The sequence below is a fragment of the Lampetra fluviatilis genome, chromosome 9 (assembly GCF_964198595.1).
Source record: "Lampetra fluviatilis chromosome 9, kcLamFluv1.1, whole genome shotgun sequence".
NCBI lineage: Eukaryota > Metazoa > Chordata > Hyperoartia > Petromyzontiformes > Petromyzontidae > Lampetra > Lampetra fluviatilis.
Window position 1 is genome coordinate 12425014 of NC_136283.1, and position 20996 is coordinate 12446009.

Genomic DNA, 20996 nt, shown 5'->3' on the forward strand with positions numbered 1-20996 from the left:
GAGAACTTGTGCAGGCTGGACGCAATTAGACTTAATAAAACACAAAGCTGTGCTGCACACAAACAGTAAGGAAGGCACAACTCCCATCACCACATGGTATCTACAATGCTCTGAACCTTGTCTATTGGGATGGCCAGTTTTCAACTCAAATTGACTTAGTGGCCTCAACATCAAAACAGCCCCACGCTCGGTTTCCAAGCTGGTGGCTTAGACAGGGCTAAGAGTGCATTATATGCGGTGGTCACATGACGTGCATGCAAGGCATAATGGGAGTTACCTCCCTGCTGTTTGTGAACAGAACACATTTGTATTAAATATAAAGTCCAATTGTCCTATTCTTATTGCATTACATCTGCCTTAAACACCCATGACCACGTGCTTGTCCAATAATTAATCATTTCTGCAAAGCCCTTGCTACATGCTTGTTCTCTAATTATTGTATTGATACGATAGCTGCAGAAAGGTACACGCTCTGAATATGATTAGGCTCTGTCTTTGAAACACTGACAACTCTGTTATATATATTTTTATTGCATTAAAGACTTAGGTCAAACACAAAATCTCAGCGAAAGTTTAATGATGATGCCGCCGATGCCGCAGCCGCCGCCACCGCAAGCGGCCGCGCCTCCGCCATTAACGTGCTCGGCAAACACGAGCGACTCCGACAACGCAGAAAAAAAAGTGATCCGTGCCATTTGCAATTAATGCCCTTCACAATGGAATGACGTGAAAAGACGAGGACACGCAACAAAATGTCGAATATTTAACATACAAAAATACCCTCTTCAAAGTGCCAAGAGCTAAAGTGTTCTGGAAGAGTTTAACTTGGGGTATCAAGTGTGTTCTATATTGTCCTTATAAAAAACAGCTGATTAAGCTGCAGCAGAACCTAATGCGATTACATATTATAACACTCCACCACTTATGTCCAACCGCAGCAGAATATTCACCGTTGTGCACAGCACAAGACCCATCCCACAATGCTGCACTGCCTCGATCCTCCGAATTTAAATTTTGCGCTCAAAAATTAATCTGAGGATCTTACAACATGCAGTCTTGACAGCCTCTACAGTGTCGGCTGCAGCCTTGAAAAAAAAAGGCACATTTTCTAATGATGTAAGTCTCAATGCATCATTACGGGGTAGGGGTTCTTTGCCTTTAACACCAAAACCTGTTCTTCACTAGCAAATAAAACCTTCACGCATGCTTGGAGATGAGAACCTGCGTTGCGCAACAAGCAGATACGTTACCTCGGCGAAGGTGTTTGAACAGCCCGAGGACTTGGCGTCCCCATGCCACTCGGCAAAGTGGGTGTTCAAGAGGCCTGAAGCTTTGATTCAAAGTACCCCTTCTCCTCCTCTGTCTGTACTACACAAGTGGAAGTGTGCACTCGCTCTTCAAAGTTGTCCCCTACAGGTTGCGTGAGCAGGCCACTCTTCCATGGCCTGGTCTAACGATCTGGGTGTGCACTCCGCGATTAACAAAGTGGCGTTTGCTCGTCAGAGTTGTGCATGCATGGCCCAAGCGATGTAGAATTCACAGGGATACAAATAAATAGAATCAGATGATTCCGTTAGCACACAAACATGTTACAATCATTGGACATGGCCCATTTTGGCCATTTAAAAGCATCTCCAGATAACTAACACCCGCGCTTCACACCCATCCAGTTTTAAGACTTGTTTTTGCAAGTTTTTCTATTTCAGAAAACTTGCTTCTAATAATATTTTTGTCTCATGTTTTGCTTCATGAAGGAGGTAACAGCATTACAGGGTGTCCATTGAGGTGATTATTATAAATATATATATATAATTGGTCAATAGCTTAAATAAAGTCAATAAAACTCGACACACTTAGTAGAGTGAAGATTTACCAGTTTCATCCCATAGGTTCCACGTGTCCACCAAAGGCAATGACATCGCATTGAAACTTGAGTCTCAAGTGTTTGCCCACATATCAGCTGCAATTGCATCCATCATGTGCTGATGAAAATTACTCAAGTTTTTTTTTGTTGCAATAACTTTACCTTTCACGTAATCCATGCAGCTCAAAATTGCTGACTGTAGTTGTTCAATAATGGATGATACCTCAATGGACACCCTTGTACATGAAGACTCTTGTGTTTGGCTGTTGCGTATTTTCTCAGCCCTTGTTGGTTTTCAAATAAAATAAAAGTCCTTTCAAAGAAAATAAAAGTCCGTTAAATCTGACAAGTCACAATAGCTGAGGCAGCATTACTGTCAGAAACACACCCTGTCTTGAAAAGACGTAAGCTATCAAAGTCTTTGCAGCTTGTTGTTTTTATTTTATGGCTTCTACAACCACCAATATCTGTAAAGTAATAAATAGTGCATTGCATAATCTCAGTTGACGTCAAACAGGGCTGGCAAATTCTTGATCGTGGCCAGTCGTAACTTAATCTGTAGACATTCCATCAACCGCGCTGGATTACGTCAATACGATTTCGACCAGCCAGGTGCTGCGTCGACAGATGGGCCTCCAATATCTTGCTGCAAGTGGTTTTGGTGTGCATAGCCCATCGCGGGAACCCATCATAGCTTCAGAAACAACCGATGTCGCAATGTCGAATGAAAAAAAAACACCTCTTGCTTGTAGAAATTAATGTTTCTCTACCGTTCATTTGTTTTCAGACCTTCTTTCCTCCACGTAGTTTTTAGAAATACAACCTGCATGCAGTTCACATCTCCAAACTCTTGTGTGGATACCCCAATACAAAGCCTTAAGTAGTAACTGGGGGGTGGGGGCATCTGGCTTTCTTGGGCACGTATCTCCATTGTACCTGCCATGCACCCACCTACCCTTCTACCCACGTAACGGGGGGGGGGGGGGGTGACATCGTGTCTCTCTCCCAGGGATCCGCTGCTGAGTTTTTCCTTCGTGATTTTATTTCATTTTATTTTTCTCGATGTTGAAGCGGGGCTCGCGATCCTCACGAGCTGCTCGCCGTACCCCCGCGACAGATGCGTGGGCGAGGGCGGAACGGGGGTCCAGGCCGTGCAGTACGCACGCACGCACGCGTGCAGCATCATACGCCCTTGCAGGCGTCGTGCTTGGTGATCAGTGCCTCCAGCAGTCGCTGCTTGGCCTTCACCTGCTTGTACTCCTTGTACTCGTCCTCCATGGACAGCCGGTCCTCCTTCTGAATGTTCCTGCAGAGCGAACGAGATAACACGGAGATTGTAATGATGGGCCCCTACACTGCTGCTAACCTGTACCCCGATATCGGCAACATTCCTGCTCAGCTCATCCAAAGGCTTTGCATTCATAATTCCACAACTGTGCCTACAGCATAGGCCTGGTTACGTTTCTTGCATTGACCATATCCTGTGAACAATCCTGTGCAGAAAACTGTGTTAAGCTTCACAGCTACGTATATTCTGCGCAGCTTACACCTCTGTATATCTTAATGACTCAAGTGGAAAGTATAAGCATGACAACATGAGCTTTGCATGTAGCATGCAGGCCTTCCTCCTAGATTTTGTAAGCCAATTGCAGGTGACCCCCGACTTACGACGGCTCCACTTGCTACCCCCCGCTTTGACGACCGTTCTTTAATTTTTTGTAAATTATTTTTATTGATACAACCACAGGGAGGGGGGGTGTACAACTTCCACGAAAGCTGAGTGGTGCATCGCGGGATTGGTGGCTCAGATAGACAACCAACACGGACGTGTAGGACCATAGCGTTATGTGGTACGTGCGTCAGATCCATTTTCTTTGAGGAAGGAAGGGGAAAAGATGGGGGGAGGGAGTCGGTCTCATTTCAAGTTCAATCAAGTAAACTCGGGGTCTCTGGAGTGGCATTCACGAGGCATTCAGTTTCAGACTCGGGTGTTCTAAAGCAGTTATGGCGAATAGGGAGTTATTCCAGAGGGTGAATGAGGGAGCCCCATGATTCTTCATGGAGCTCGGAATGGTCTTTCTAACTGTTAAATGCTTGGAGAAGGGTGTGGTGGTGCCTGTTTTCGACCTTATAGTAAGACCCCCACAGTAACGACCAGAACTCGTATCTACGACCGCCTAATGACTGCTACCGACGCCGAGTCGATTGGCGACAAGTTTCTTCCCGCCTTTCGCTACGTATGAAAAGAGGAAATGTGATACACGCGCAGAAAAGTACATATGCATTTTCAAATGTTTATTTTTACTTAATAAATGTTTGTAATAGTTATGTTAAGTAGCAATAAACGTTTGTTCGGGTTATTGTCATTTATTTTCGTGGTCAATTTTGGTATTTTTATTGTATGTCATGGGTTTCCAGGAACGGAACCCCAATGTTTAACATTGCGCCCCATGGGACATGAGGGTTCGACTTACGACGACATAGACTTGCGGCCGCCGAACAGGAACCAATTAGATTGTAGGTGAAGGGGTCGCTTATAGTGAATCTGTGACTAAACAGAAAAACCATCTCCTCCTGAGGGCTTTAAAAATAACATTAAAGACATTGTTTATTAATTTTATTTGCTAGAAGCTATTAGGTTTGTTTCTCTACAGGAATTAATTGGAAGTTGTAAATTGGAAACGTTTAACCTGTGAAATATCAGCAGGTATGTGAGATTGTAATTAAACTTAAAGTTATCATTCACCCACACAACAGAATATGCCAGTGAATAAGGAAATGTTACAAACATGTTTTCATTATTTCATTATTAGGCATGCAATAATAAATCAATTCATTGAATAAAATAGGTTCTCTGCTGATCACCATACATGTAAAATTCTCAGTAAAAAAAGTATAATATTTACAAGTTGTTGCAAAATATATGCACATAATAGCGTTAGGCTAATGTAAAGAATGAGTGAGAACAAGACAGAACCAAACAGATAATATAAATGGGACAGTACCAATTTCACAACACAGAATCGATTCTGTAATCGAATCGTAAATTAATCATGACTAAATTTCGATTTAAAGCTTTCGGGACTGCAGGGATTCATCTTCTTGGTTCTTTCGGTAAAGTCACGTAGAATGGAAATAACAAAATAACAAAATAAAACATAATAAAATAATTCTCACGACGTTTCGGCCACAACGCAAGTAGCCATCCTCAGACGCTGTCTCCCCGACAGACCTGGTCTTCACCTGAGGACGGCTACTTGCGTTGCTATTTGCGTTGTGGCCGAAACGTCGTGAGAATTATTTTATTATGTTTTATTTTGTTATTTCCATTCTACGTGACTTTACCGAAAGAACCAAGAAGATTAATCGTGACTGTTCATGGATTTTGGGGGGGGGGAGGGGATGAGATGAATCAATCTATGTCTACAAAATCCTGAGGCCAGGCCTCACACACGCTTAACTCAGAATGCCATTTTTGAGTTGAGTTTTCTGAAACCACATGACTTGCCTTCCATTTTGTCTGTAGAAGTGGTCCTCAAAGTCACGCAGGGTCTTCCGAAGATGGCGCTTTTCTGCCTTCGTCTCCCTCAGCTGCTCTAGGAGCTCGGAGCTAAGAGACAAACAAAAAGTTGCATCGTTAATACGAGTCAACTGACCTTTTGAACAATGGTACCAACTTATATATCTCCCTCATTGTTGTCTCACTCAGCTGATATAAAAACGAACACCTAAAGTAATATGTATTCGTCATATTCTCACGCAGTTACGTTGTTGGCAGCAGATGCCTCTATGCTCACAAGACAATGCCACCTGCCTTCAACCCATACTATTGCTGTAGTCAAAGTGTCCAAATCAAAACCGAATGGTTGCGAGTTTTTCATCTTGAACACGGGTTGTCTATGATCACGATGATCAAAATCAGCACAACCTTTAGGCTTACACCGGCATGCGACACTCACAGCGAGAGCGAGTGGACGTTGGAGATGGCACTGTCTATGATCATGATGATCAAAATCAGCACAACCTTTAGGGTTACACCGGCATGCGACACTCACAGCGAGAGCGAGTGGACGTTGGAGATGGTACTGCTCATGCCGGATGCCTCCTCCATGAGTGGCGCGTACCCCTCCGCATCGCTCTCGTCCTCCGAGTGGCTCAGGAAGAAGAGTTGACCCCGACAATCCCCATCTCTTTCGGGAAGCTCCTCCTCCACCTCCTCTCCCACGTACTCTCCTTGGTCTTCCATGGACCCTCCCTCATTTTTTCGTTCCTTGTCCGAAGCCGTCCATCCATCGGGACATCCCCGCTGCACGTTGCCAGCATCCTCCATGTCCTCCTGCAAGCGGGATGATTGGAAGACAGGTAAACAGGAAGGCAGCTGTAACACACGCTCAAATGAAAGTCACCGCTCTTGACCGACACTTGGCGGGAGCCAGCCATTCAACCCTAAGCCCGACCGCATGCTCGTGCCAAAGCAACTCGCGTGACATGTACCCTGGGTGGCTCTCACATGTTCTCCCACGCAATAACAAATGTATAATTGGCTTGTTTTACATCAGCGAGTCGCGTACGTAGGTCGAATAATGTGACCTTCATTCCACTGTGGTCAACAGCTGCAGCTTCACACCGTTAACCTTGGTCGTTACTTGAAGCTGGATGCGTTAGGCGGGAAAAGGTGAGTACCTTAATGTCGTCAGAGAACTGTGTGGTCTGTCCTTCGATGATTGGTCTGAGTAGGATGTGACGACGCAGGCTGGCGGGGGAGCCCTGCAATGAAAGTGCACAAGGAGAAAAATGTCAGCACTGAGTTGCCATTGATGGCTCCTACACACCACAATGCGTGCACATCTAATTCTTATTTATGAACTGATAACGTTTGTTTATCCAACAAAGCCTCACTGAATCTCATGACTCTTTTTTAAGAGGGTCCTCCAAATATATTTTTTAGTAGCGGGTGATGATTATTAAGTGTATCCCAATTGATTACTTTATGGGTAATGTTTCAAATTTAGCAAATTTGGACCACGATGTCGTCACACAATGGCCTCCTCTTGTTAATGGTGTTACGGCATCTTTAACGTGCACTCTGAAGCAGACGGTGCATACTTTTGGTTCATACAAATCGCGGTAATAACCAGGGAGGCCACCGGAGTGAACCGTGAGCCTCTGCAACAAGCTACGAATGCGCTACCACTAGGCCACATCACCTCCGTACTTTTGTACTTACGCTTGAAAATATTTGTGCGACATCTTGGGATGCGATCACATACAGATGATACACAAATTCACATGGTACTGTAATTGTAATGAGTTTGTTTTGTAAAAAAAACTGTTTTAACATTACTCAAGGTGCTGCAACACCTTGGGACACAGGAGTGCTAAACTTTGATTGGGTTGCTATTCTGTTTAATTATTTTCACTGGTTTTAATTGCTGTTCATTGTAGCTGCCTGTGCGGATTGCTGAGTGTAGTATAAATAACCTCAAATGGGATAAATATTCAGAAATGCATTGAACGAGAGCAAAAATGAGAATTCGGGTGGTGGTGTTTGGAGATTAGTCCATTGTTATAATCAATCAGTCCATCCGTCCACATGAAATTTTGAGTACAGTTTCATGTGCACAAAATACTATAAACCAGGGGTCCCCAACCCCCGGGCCACGGACCGGTACCGGTCCGTGGCCTGTTTGGAACCAGGCCACACGGCAGCAGGAGGTGAGCGGTGAGTCCGCGCGTGGCCCGCCCCCATTGTTTTATTATTCACCACTTCTGTCCGCGCCTCTTTCCCGCACTGCGCACTTGTCTCAGTCACAGTTTTGGTAAGCCCACAAGCTCTAACCCCTAGCCAAAATAAGTAAATCCCTCCCCCCCGGGTCCGTGAAAAAAAATTGTCTTTCACGAAATCGGTCCCTGGTGCCAAAAAGGTTGGGGACCGCTGCCATAAGCAATACCCAAAAGCATTTAACGCATTATGCAATTTACAACATATGACACCAATTGCAAAACTGTTATAGCGACAATAAAAGTTTTAAACTTTGACAAAAATATCAGTTGTTTCCCATTTACGGCTATTGCATGCCAGGATGACACATTGTCACATGCAAGCTGAGCTGCACACCGAGTTATTTTAAAACGCCATGCGTCTCTGGGACGATTACCAAAGGAACATTCCAATTAATATCTCGAGGCGCACTTTCCAGAAGAGACACGCAGATGAGAATCTGGCACAGATGTAGGTTTATGCTGATGAGAAGCCAATGGTGTACACACTTTGGAGTTGTGTCTGAATGGAAGCTGCGTCTCAAAATAAGCTGTCATCAATAATACAAATGAGCCACAATATGAGATGGTAAAACAGCAATGCCCTTTGTTTTCCCAGTTATAGTCAAGTAAAATGTATGGATAGTTAACTGTCGATTACCCATGGGTGAATTAGTTGTGGATTAACGGAGCTTGTGAAAAAAGTTATACATATGTTACGTGGACACGAGTTTCATTATAAGTCACTCCTCACTCGTCGAGGCGAAGTAAAAATGCTCACGTGAATGCAAGCAAACCGATTACTCTTAAGAAGCAATAAAACAGGTTATACAATCTACGTTTTCAACCCCATTCTACGAAGTTAAACAATAAATATGTTTCCATACCCAAATATAATACATTTTGCATTATCTTTGTTTTTGTTTTATACAGGCCACCTCTTCTCCCATGACACTGAATGACTGATACTTAACTGTACCTCCAAACTCAAAACAGCACTAGACTGGGGAAATCCAAAACTACTTTGGAGGCCGAGAGCCAATGGTGCAAACTCCACATTGCCTCGACAGGGCCCAGTGTAATAGGACAAATACCAACTGTAGGGAGTATGTGGGTATCCTGACCCCGAGATGCTGCCCCTCCCCATTAAGAGTTTCCCTTTTTGCCCCGTTTTTGCTGAACACAGTAGGAATGGAGGCTGGGGTGGAGGACTCGACGTCAGACATTGAACCACCAGAGAAACAATCTGATCGCCGTTGCTCCCAGGGGGGAAAAGGAAAGGAAGAAAGGCTGATCTGGACATCGCATTTGTTATTTTTCTCAATTTCATTGGGTTATAATCCACGCCCATCCCCCCCCCTTCCCTTCCCCGTTCTCCCCCTTCCCTAGTTAACCCACTGCCCCCGGCCATTATCCCTACTATTGTAGAGTGCTGAACGCGGGTAACTTTAATCGGCCCCCATTTGCGGTAGAAATACTCAAGAGGTTGCGGCTGTACCGAGCATGTTGTGCACACGTGGAATGTATCCCCGGTGCGACTTCTGTTCAAGAAGAAGAACAAATAAGAAGTCTCCATTCTCTGGCTTTGCCTCTACGCCCAACAGGAGTCACTGCTGCCACACTCACGATGATTGGGAAATTGCGCGAGCGTGTGAGGAGCTGCTTCACCATGCGGTAGCGCTCGTACAGTGGCTTCAGCAGCTGCTTCTCCTGCTTGCTCACCTGGGAGGAGACAGCAATGGGGAATTCAGTACAACACGCGCCGTGTCACATGGCACACATCTGTTCTTGTAATATCCGAAAGAAAGACCATCTTATTTTTAGAACAAATAACAAAACTTAATACATTCATCGATAATAATGCCCTAAGAGGGAAAAATATATATATATATTAATAAAATAGGTGATGTTTTAACAAATGTTTAATGTTTATAAGCCACGCTCATTCATAACTTTCAGCTCGGGTTCAATTAATTTTAATTTTCTATAAATGTATTCGCAATTATTCTTTGCCAATAAAAGTTGGTTTTACATACCACTCCGAAATTGTCAGAGTAAACATTGCAGCCCTCTCCCTGGTATACATGTTCTGCCACAGCAGTTACCGGAGTCTGCGAGTATTCATTGCACCTCTGATGCTCGTTCATGCGAACACTGAACTTTCATACTGTCTGACAAACATAGCACTTATACTCTTTGATTTTTTCGGTAAAGTCACGTAGGCAAAAAATAATAAAAATGAAAACAACTAAATTAAATCACAAATTAAATCAATAAAAATGAGAACTAAATTTTAGTTGTTCTCATTTTTTTATTATTCATTATTTTTTATTTCATTTATTTAATTTGTGATTTAATTTAGTTGTTTTCATTTTTATTATTTTTTACCTACGTGACTGTACTGAAAAAACCAAAGAGTATGGATCCTTGCCGTCATGAAAACTTCCAATCTAGAATATGGCACTTGCCACAAGTGCACATAATGTGATATACACTGTCGAATGACAATTAGAGCAATCTATCTCTAACTGGTGTTAACATATGCTGTATTTTATTTAGTGCCAAATCAAATTTTTATTTCATGTTCATTTATAAAGCTAGCAATTTGATTGGTGAATCCACCAATAAACGGGTAGTTAAATTGTTTCAACAATTAGATCTGTTATTTATTTCTTTTTTATTGTTATTATTACTTAAATCTCGCAATTTTTCTGGTTTATTATAGTAAATATGATCTTTAACACACAAATTTAGCCAGATCATGATGTAACCTTACCCAAAAATAAATTATGAATCATTGAGGAATGTGTTCAGTTTCTGATTTTTGCTCATAGACTATTGCAATTTTAAGTGTGTTAACATATGTATGGATTATGAATACATTTTTTGATAATTATTATGAAAAATATTTTTAGCGGTGGTGACATGACCAGGTAGTAGTGCATTCGACACTTATTGCAGAGGTTCACAGTTCAATTCCAGAGGCAGCCCTGATTAATACGGTGGGGTTTATTAACCATCATAATACTCGCCTTCTGCTTCATAGTAGATGCTAAAGATCCCCTTGCATTATTCTCAAGAGAAGGCATCAGGGTCCAAATTTGCCAAGTAAAAAAATTACCTACAACTTACTAATTTGATATTACACTGCAACAATCATTGCACCCTACTGGCAGACTGATGCCTGTTTGCAGGCCATGTCCTGAGTCACCCTTTGCCCACAGAGACAGCTGCTCTTGGGGGTCCCCTTCCAAATGTTAGAGATGAGATGTGATGTAAAGCGGTGCGACAGCCCGGCATATAGGTTGCTATATTATCGATGTTATTATTTCTTATCTTCATGTGACACTCACCGGCCTTCCGTGAACATTCTCGAATTGCAGCAGTCCTTTCTGCAGGGCGGTTTTTTCAGCTGCAATTTGATCTCTGGTCATGGCCTGCAACATTCATAATGGTTAAAGTTAAGATTCATTTTGTAATCAATTAATCTGCAGCTGCTAAGATGATTATTAAATCGTGGAATCTGGAAAAGTGGCTTGTGGAGGTCTTCATCCAGCAGTGGATGACTATGGCTGAATCATTTCATGTCCTTTGTCTATCCACTGCTGGATGGGAGTCCTCCCCATGCCATGTCAGTGGTAGGGGTTAGCTGATTAAACTTTACCACTCAGGTCAGTTGGTGAAGGGGCAATGTTCAAAGTGATCACCAAACCAACAGCAGCACTCAAAGGATTTCAGGATTATTTACTCTGACAATGAACAAAGTCATGCAATAGTATGCTTCTCTCACTATAATATTGCCTATCATGTGTTATGATTAAGACATTTCCAAAGCCACATGGGGCCAGGGCTCACCGTCACGTCCTCAGGCCTCTGCTCTTCATTGCGCTTCTCGCAGATTCTCTCCATGATGCTCTGCAGCGTCATGGCCATGACCTCATTTTCAGCAGCCTTCCTGCTAAGCTCCTCCCCGGCCTCCTCAGCAGACTCCACCTTCCCATGGCAGGTCAGGCAGCCCGAGTCCACGTGTCCCCGTGAGCCAAAGCTCTTGGGTAGCGTGTTGCTTCTCCGCCGCGTGTTCGCATCGACGTTCTCCTCCACGGACTGCTGCAGCTTCAGCTCTGCTTGACGTGCGCACGCGCGACACAAAAAATAGTGCCGCTCAGCACCAGCTCGGGCTGTAGCAGCGCCCGTGACTCATCCATCTGGGTCTATTACAGTTGCAATACAATGTGGATTAAAATAGCATCTCAATGCCATCACATCCAAAGAAACAGTAGGCATATTTATTTATTGTATATAAAGTAAGATGCAGTCAGTTATAGCCAGAGATAAAAATAAAGGCCTTGCACCTGTAGGCATGGACTTTAACAGGGGCAGGGAGCAAACAGCACTGATGGTTTGGAGAAGGGAGTTCTAGACTGTAGGGCAGAAGAGGAGAATGAGCGACCTCCCAATGACCAGAAGGGTGACTGGCAACTTCAACAGAAGTCTTTGGTTGCTGGAGAGGAGAGTGAGTAGTGGGGTATACAGAGAGATTAGTGTGGAGAGGTAAGCAGGGATTAGTCTATGGAACATTTTGAAGATGGTGTGATCTTAAAATTGATCCAGGATTGAATTGGGAACTCATGCGGATGGGTGGTGCTTTGACAGAATGCTCAATATGCAATGTAGAGGGTCTGTGGTAAATGCAGATCAACCCATCAGCATGCAGCCCGGATTGATAAAATAAGTAGTAGTACCTTGTAAGAAGTCAACAGTGGTTGGCCTATCCAGACTGGAACCCAGCATTGGAATATAGAATTTATGCCATAATCTCAGAGCCACTTAGAAAATTGCAATTCTCATGAAAGCAAGGACATGCTTTTACTTTGATTTGTTTATTGAAATGTTGCACCCTAATGTGTGGAAGTAGTGAAACATACTGCTGTTTTGAAAAACACTGCCGCCAATTAGTATTGGTAATGGGGCCTTAGGAATGTGATAATGGGTGTACTAAATTGGCGTGACGTAACTATACATGCGAACAAGAAGATAGGGTTAGCGTTAGAACTACCAAATGCAAAGTGACTGCAGCACCATTTTTCAGAGCAGTGGTGTTTCGCAAGCACAAGCGTACGGTTCTCCTTGGGCATGTAAACATATATGGAGGATAACAGATTACCATAATTGGCCTTGCAAGCAGGAAGTAGAGGCCATCCATTCAACAGGTGGATTGACGGTGTAAAGGAGAAAGGTTTAAAATTAAACATGCAGGGCTGGCTACAGAAAGCAATCGTCATGACCACAGAAAGGAAGGAGTGGAAAGAGTTTTTTTTTCCGTTTTATAGTCAGCCGTCATTGTGACGACCAAAGGGAGAAGTTTAACCGTGAGGGTCCGATGCTCACCCTTCATCTGCCGGCGAGACTTTGCAAGGTCGTTCATCCACTTAAGCACTTCTGGGGTGGCCGCCTTATCACTATGTGAAGGCTTGGAGGAGGAGGGAGGAGGAGAAACGTGTTACTCAACAGCACAGCGAGTGGTATGAATGTCATTGGAGTTTAACTTCAACAGAAATCCTACATCTACAAGCAATTACGTATCTTGATTTTCTCAAACTTACTCATCCAGTTGCCTTAACACAGCAACAAGACATTCCATGCACATGGGCTGAAGAATTACATTTTCCAAGATGCAGTCTTCAGCAGCTTATAGTAAAGAACTTCACAAACGCATATATATTACATTTATTTATTACCAGATGGGAGCCCGTTTATGCACAAGTCCCTGTTGAAAGGTAAACATCACCAGCCATCATCCCTTCTAGTGACATGTCCCACCCAAGGCAACTACATTTTCTTAACAGTCAATAAACGACTAATCCAACAGCCATCACTGATTCTAGCGATGTGTCCCATCAAATACCGACGGACTTGCTAAGCTATAGCACACACAGAAGATGGGTGACCCACGTGTCCACCATTCATGCGATTATGCTGGAGGTAGCCGGAGGAGCAGCACTCACCATGTACCTCCGCTCCCCCTCAAAACGCTCCTCAAAGTGGTGGATCTTCTTCTTGAGGGCCTGGATCTTGCGAGCGAGACGAACCATTGCTGCCTCATCCATCTCCTCCCGGCACGAGCCCAGCGAGGAGCTTCGTCTTCTGGTTCAGAATGAATACTTATTAAAAACCCGATCTCAGCGTTTACCCTCATACACTCAAATGCAATGAGTATGTAGGTGTAATTGATGGCACCGGTGGAATAGTGCCACAGTGGTAAGCACACTGCGCTGTGAACCTGTCATCCTGTGAACCTGTCATCCTGTATTTGATTCTTGGCCACGGCTAACAGTGACAAATGATATCTGAACCAGTCTTGACCAATCCCTATTTTTCACAAACCCACACTAACCATCATGGTGAAGTATGGTCAAACAACCCCCACAACCAACAGGGCGGGGGAGGCCTTCATTCAACAGTGGAATGACAAAGAGCTATGGCAATTGAAGATAATAAACTCACCATTCTTCATATGAATATTTCACAATGCCACTATGCATGTTGCGTTCATTCCATTCTCTGTAAATACATGTCTTATCAATGTAGAAATATACGTGAAAGAATTTAATCTGCAATGGTAATTATACAATAAAAATGCACTGACAGAACTAAATTGCCGAGTTACAGGATGGAAAACTGCAACCTTTGTCACTCTCTGTGGCTTGAAAGTACACCAATCACTGGCACACCACTAGCATTATTAAGGCTGCCTTATCCTTTAACAATGTATCCAGCAAAAGCTTTTTGCAGAACAAATCTTTCCTCCGAAAAGCCATTCAGAAAACGCTGGCTTCTTACATTTCATACATACGAAAAGGCAGTATGAATGATAATGACTTCTGGTGGAATGTTGACAACCTATGTTTATTACACCGACTGCCAAAGTCAGACTCTTTTAGTTCTACATGAAGTTGTAACCTTCCCGGCAAAGATGTCAGGTTCCTACCTAAACACTGACAAATATACACACATTTTGGTAACAATGTCACACAATTGGACGTAGCAATTTAGAAGAAAAAAACGCATAAACATATCCTGTATGTATCCATTACACTGGCAACGAAGCATACTAGTCATATGCATGACTAATTAAAGTCGTAACTCAGAAATGATCTATCTCTATTTACACGCTCCTAGGTAACCAGGTGTGAGAAGCCCAAAGGTTAAGCGTTCGCAATTCACCTTCAAAACCCTTGCGAGGGCAACCGGCACATCGCTCGTTAATTAATTCCCACATTGATTAATTGGGTCACTTTTAATGGAAGGCACGCGGAGGCAAGTTCCGCGTATGGCATGCGCTGCGACGATGACAGAGGCACGTGGTATACTCATTTGTGCACGTATGTACTGCTATTTCATTTTACTCACTGCGAATCATTTTCATGAAGTTTAAATAAATAACTCTTTGGTTCTTTCGGCAAAGTCACGTAAAAAGATAAAATAATAAATGAAATACTAGCATACGACGTTTCGATTGCAACACAAGCAATCATCATCAGGTATAAATGAAATAGAGGCACCTATGTTTGTTCTCTCTCTATGTATCTCTGTGATATCTGTCTGCTTATATGTCTGTCTATATGTCTCTGGTTCTGTGTTTTATCTCTCTCTCAAATTTAGCATTCTCAGGAAGAACATAATCAACCAGGTAGGGTGTTGACTGTTATGTTATCCGACTCTCTGTTGTATTACATTACATTTCTAAGTATACTATATTTGTGTTTCTATTTCATTTATACCTGATGATGATTGCTTGTGTTGCAATCGAAACGTTGTATGCTAGTATTTAATTTATTATTTTATCTTTATACGTGACTTTACCGAAAGAACCAAAGAGTAATTCCTGCAGTCACGAAAGCTCCAAATTAAGTTTAAATAAATAACATGACTGGCTAGCAATAATGTGCGTGTGTATGTATGTGTGATTACAGTAAGGCCTCAAATGAGTACCTGTTGTTATGTGTAAACATTGCCACTGGGGAGACAAAGGTGGGCAGGCATGGTGCTGGCCACCCACCCCCCTCGTGAGCTGTGTTGGCCTCTATACGTGCTAGCTAACAGCACTGTCCACAACAGTATGTTACGGCTATAGAGGGATCTTTGTCTTTTTGTGGAATGGGAAGTGGTAGTATCGTGGTTGTTATGATGATGTGCTGTGAAATGTGCGACCCGAGTAAGATGCTTGCTCACAACCAAAATCAGTGACAAATATTTGAAGTTCTTCTAGTCCTCCCCTAGGTCGACTTCGACCTTAAATGAGTACCTTGGGAGACAACGATGGCTGGGCATGATGCTAGCCATCCACCCCTTCATGTGCAGTGCTGGCCTTAACAGGTGTTCGCTCAGAACACTTGCCCCAATGGTCTGTTTAAACAAAGACAAACAGTCCTCGTCTTTGTTGTAATACATAACACATTCTTTACCACCTGCCTGCAGACCTTTGTCGCTATACTGTACATGACTTTAAAGCACCCCTAGCTTAGCACAAGCCACGTCGAAACGTAATCACCACTTAGTATGTGTTGTGTAGTTAATGTATTACACTACATTCCAAGCAGGCCGAGTTAGATTAGTTAGCTATCTGTGTATTGGGCCGTCCCTAAGTTGACTCAGACCTAAATGAACACCATGTTACAGTGTATGGACATCAGCACTGGTGAGAAAAATGTTAAGAGGTGGAACTGCCCAAACCACCCATTGGTGTCCATTTCCAGCTTGAATAGGTGCTCACGAACAGCATTTGTTATGTCTATATGACTATTTAAGAAGGATCTATATGTGTACATGCGCAGTTGTGTGTGAACTGGTCATGGGCCTCCCCTAAGTCGCAATAAATAAGAACCTGGTGCAGTGTGTAACTATGAGCACTGTGGAAACAAAGGTAGCCAAACATAGCTGTTGCAACACCACCCCCACGAACAGCACTTGCCCCAACAGCCGATGGAGGCTTCACAAGGGGGATCCTTCTCGTTGTGTGTGTGTGCGTGCGTGCGCCCATGCTGACCTAACAAAGTTGTGCAGGCTGGGGGGCGATGGGGGTGCCTCGATGTCACAGATAAAGCGCTGCTCCTCCCAGGGGTGGCAGGAGCGGTCCCTCTGGGAGGAAGGTGGCGTGGAAGCGTCTCTGTCGCCGAGCATCAGGCTCGACAGCAGCCAGGACACGTGAGCTTCCCCGTCACCCTCCATCCCCCCTCTCCATGAGCGGCACGTGATCGGTTCTGAGGACACGGGCACCACGAGCATGTACGTCACACACGTACACGTGAATATATGCACCGACATAGAAATGAGCGTGCACGCACTTGCGAGCACATCTCCGAATGCACACAAACGCACATGCACACCACCACCAACACCACCACCAACACACACACACATACAAACACGCACAAATTCGTACAGGCAAACATTGACATACACACAAAGCCAAACGCACAAATATGCACGAGCAGGGACAAAGACAAAGATCCCCCGTGTTGCCTTAACAAACTGTAGGGGCAAGTGCTGTTAGTGAGCACCTATGAAAGCCGGCACAGCACACGAGGGGGTGGGTGGCCAACACCACGCCCGACCGCATTCGTCTCCCCAGTGGCGGTGTTTTACACACCGCATCAGGTACTTATTTGAGGCTGAGTCGACTTAGCAGAGGCCCAGAACCGATTCAGATCATCGTTACTGGTGTTGGCCGTGAGCGGGAATCGAACTCGGATAACCAGGTTTGTAGCGCAGCATGCTAACCGCTGCACCACCACTCCGCACAGGGACACATATGCATGCAGACATGCTATTCATGCATGTGCAACCATGCATACAAGATCAAAGGATAATTTTGTTATCTCTACTATATACATGTGTATGTACTTGGAATATTCATTACGTGACATTTGTATTCCACTCATATCTTAAACTGGATGGTCTGCAAAAAGCTATAATTTTTTTAAAATATGCAAATTCTTTGTGCATTCATTCACGGAATTTTTATCCAGCTCAACACAAGCGTCATCTCTCCTATTCGCCACAGTGTGCAGATGGATTTTAATTAACTATTCCCACTAATATGAAAGGAAAACCATAATCCCAAGGCAGTCAGATTCAAGCAATCTGGCAGTTTGTAATATAAAGTTTAAAGCTATATCGGATTATTGCAGTAATTGTGTCGCATAGCCTTTGGCTGCCAAAACAATGTGTCATTTTATGTGGATTATTGCACTGTGGGAGGTGAGTCATGGGCCATATTGATTCCTACGTATTTGATATAGCTTGCTCGATGCTTCCAGAGCGTTTAGCGTCATGTGCAACACACGGCCCTCCCATAACAGAAAAAGATCCCTCTATATCCTTAACAGATTGTTAGGGTAAGTGCTGTTAACGAGCACCTTTTAATGCCAAAATGCACACGAGGTGGGGGGGTGTGTGTGAGAACCACACCCACACCTAAAGGAGACTGGTTCAGATATATGTCAACATAATGTTGACTGTGAGAAGTGGAAATTGAAATTAGGTTTCTGGGTCGTAGGTTATTTCGCTCACCACGACACTACTGCTCCCCACCATTATGGTCGTTCGAGATCACACATACACACAACACAGGTCTCCGTATCATGCCTGCAACGCATGCATTAACCCAGTGCTCTTCAGCTGACGCAGCACATTTTCTAAGAATAATCAACAGATTACAAAAGAAAATCCGCATTCGAGGATGTTATTTAAACAAAGGTAATACATTTTTAAATTAAAATAATGATTTTAATAATTTCTTCTGGATGAGAGCTTTCCCATGCCATGTCGGCAATAGGGGTGTCTTGACCTGTTCAGATATCACTCAATACTGATGTTATATTAGTGCTTTACCCCCCTTCACCAACCCGTATTTGGGTGAAGTATGGCTAAACGTCCCCCATGACCGATACGGCATGGGCCTGCCTTCATCCAGCAGTAGATTGACAAAGGATCGTTAATTAGTTATTTTAATGCATATGTTATCATTACTTCTGATTATATGTAGAACTATATGCATGGGTACGTGTTAAGTTCTATATAAATACTGCATTACATGCTATATTATATGAACAATCTATTACTTGATACAAAAACACACACGTATGCAGATTACTTTAATATTTTTGGAATTGTGTTAATTGGATAACGCAATTATGTTCGCGATCTAGACACCAAAGGAATGTTGCTTTTTTGTAAAAAAAATTCATTGTAAAATACATATGATGAGTGCTATCTGATTCTTATCACCATAGTTATTTTAATAGCTTTATTATTTAAACACTGTGAAGGGTATGACCGCTGACTAACAGAGAGTTTAAAGTTGATAATAAATTCTGAATGTGAGACAAATATTTTTACTGTTATTTTTTTTAGATATGTACTGAGCATTTGTGCTCTGGGTTAACCCAACCACTGGTTTCAAAATTCGTTAATGATTAAAAATAAACTCTAAATCACAATCAGCCATGCTACGTTGGCATTACCACACGTGACAAGAGTGATGTTGCAGTGATGTCACTACCATGGTCCCGACGAAGATATTCAAGTATTTCTTTGCTCATAAACAAAGCTTTAGATTTGTGTCGGATGGCATGGAGCAGAGCGCATAGACACATTGATAGAGCGTAACAAGGTGGTAATTTAGTATGAAGAGGAGGGGTCCCACAAATCGAGTGAGTGAGTGTGGCTCACCATCGCTCTCCTGGTGGAGGTACATTGTCGTGAAGTCAAGCACCGGGAACGAGTGGTGACAAGTGTCTAAAACATAAACAAGCAAATAAATAAATACATCAATAATGTATCCAGACAGAGGCAATAATATACACCACCAATAAATCCAACAAACGTGCGCTCTTCCAACACCGTTATAAGAATGCAACAAAATAATAACACAGTGCAAAAAGTGCACGCACGGACGAACACGAGCTTCCCTACCCGAGTCCCGTTCATGTTGGCGTGCATCGCTCCCAGCCACCACCACCAGCCTCTCCTCCTGGAGCATCTCCATGGGTGGTGGTCCATCGTGCTCCTCCGTCTCCCAGACAACGTCCGGCCTGGGCGGGACGAGCCGCTCCATATCCACGGCGACCAGCTGAGTGGGAGGAGCCATCACCTCCTCGTCGGCCTCGTCGTTCTCCTCCTCCTCCTCGGGGCTTTCCGTCGCACCCGACGACGCCTGGAAGCAGATGCAGAAGATCATTGCTGGTTTCCTGCGGCTCCCTTGCTTATGCGACGGTGCCCTGGCTCCCTTGCGTCGGCCTGAGGTCCAGGCGTGCACACGGGGGGCACGGCTCGTGGGAGGACGGTCCCCATGGTCGTGCATTGCAGCGGCGGCGGCGGCGGCAGCAGCGAAGGGGATGGCGCAGTGACAGCCCCCGAGGTGCGGCACGCTCGTGTGCGCCCTTAAATACGACGACTGTGCTGCTGCTGCGTGACGCCAGCCACGGACAGCCCTGCAGTGACGTCAGGCGCGTGTGCGGTGTGGGAGGGGCGACGGAGGGCGGTCAGAGAGCCTCGTTTCCCTCCCCCCACCACCTCCCACAACTTCCCACCACCCCCCACCTCCACCCCCCACCGCCCCCCCACCTCCCCCCCCCACTCCCCCCCACCACTATCCCCCCCCACCCACCCCCCCACCTCCCCCCACCACCCCCCACCACCCCCCACCACCCCCACCACCCCCCGCCTCCCCCCACCACCCCCCCACCTCCCCCCACCCACACGAGACTTGAGGTTTTTTCCCCCTTCCGCTTGCAGTGGCACGGCACGTCTGCTGCCTGGCACATATTTTACCGCGTGTGTTGCATCCTGGCAATTGTGCTCAAAGGGCAATTACATTTCGCGGCTGTAGTCAGGGTACACATAAAGAGCAATTCGTTTATTGCTGCAATAAATTAAACAATCTGGATGAGACTCACCATCACGTCACGAGAGAAATATGACTCTCTAATTTAACAAATCGATTTGGCAACACTTGCACACGTCTCCCGGTATTGCTTGTCAAAGATAACCCCTACCCCAGTGGACTCCCACTTGTTTGAGATAAGGGAAATGCATCTGAAATATATATATGCGCACTTGTAATACACAGATGGCTCTGGCAAATGACTCATCCGAAAAAAACACAGATGACCTTTCAAAGCACCGCAAATCTCTTTTAATTAAGCTTCTACAAGACAGAAACGAATAAAACACATACATTTGGGTCACCCATTATTTATGAGCCTCCTGGCATCAGCCCTGGACTGCCAAATGGCCCTCTGCACGGATGGCCCTGAATCACTGGAGCGTCTCCAGTGGCCTGAAATGACATCACTGAATGCACACACCA

At 44.3% G+C, this 20996-nt stretch overlaps 1 protein-coding gene across 3 annotated transcripts; it reads right to left on the reverse strand.

The window, feature by feature from the left end:
• Positions 1–513: 513 nt before the first annotated feature.
• On the reverse strand, positions 514–20143 carry LOC144934217 (protein FAM13A-like). Of its 3 annotated transcripts, none has more exons than XM_078859822.1 (12): positions 19601–20143; positions 19358–19423; positions 16671–16884; positions 13630–13765; positions 13013–13094; positions 11480–11745; positions 10978–11061; positions 9251–9346; positions 6548–6631; positions 5920–6200; positions 5373–5474; positions 514–3170 (listed from the first exon to the last, which is right to left on the reverse strand). In XM_078859822.1, exons 1-12 carry the CDS (start codon positions 19986–19988, stop codon positions 3047–3049), a joined length of 1923 nt encoding a protein of 640 aa, XP_078715948.1. In that variant the 5' UTR covers positions 19989–20143; the 3' UTR covers positions 514–3046. The 3 variants fall into 3 exon arrangements, with proteins under 3 accessions (XP_078715948.1, XP_078715949.1, XP_078715947.1); XM_078859823.1 differs by having other exon boundaries at positions 9293–9346; positions 13630–13768; XM_078859821.1 differs by having other exon boundaries at positions 13630–13768; positions 19601–20142.
• Positions 20144–20996: the final 853 nt, after the last annotated feature.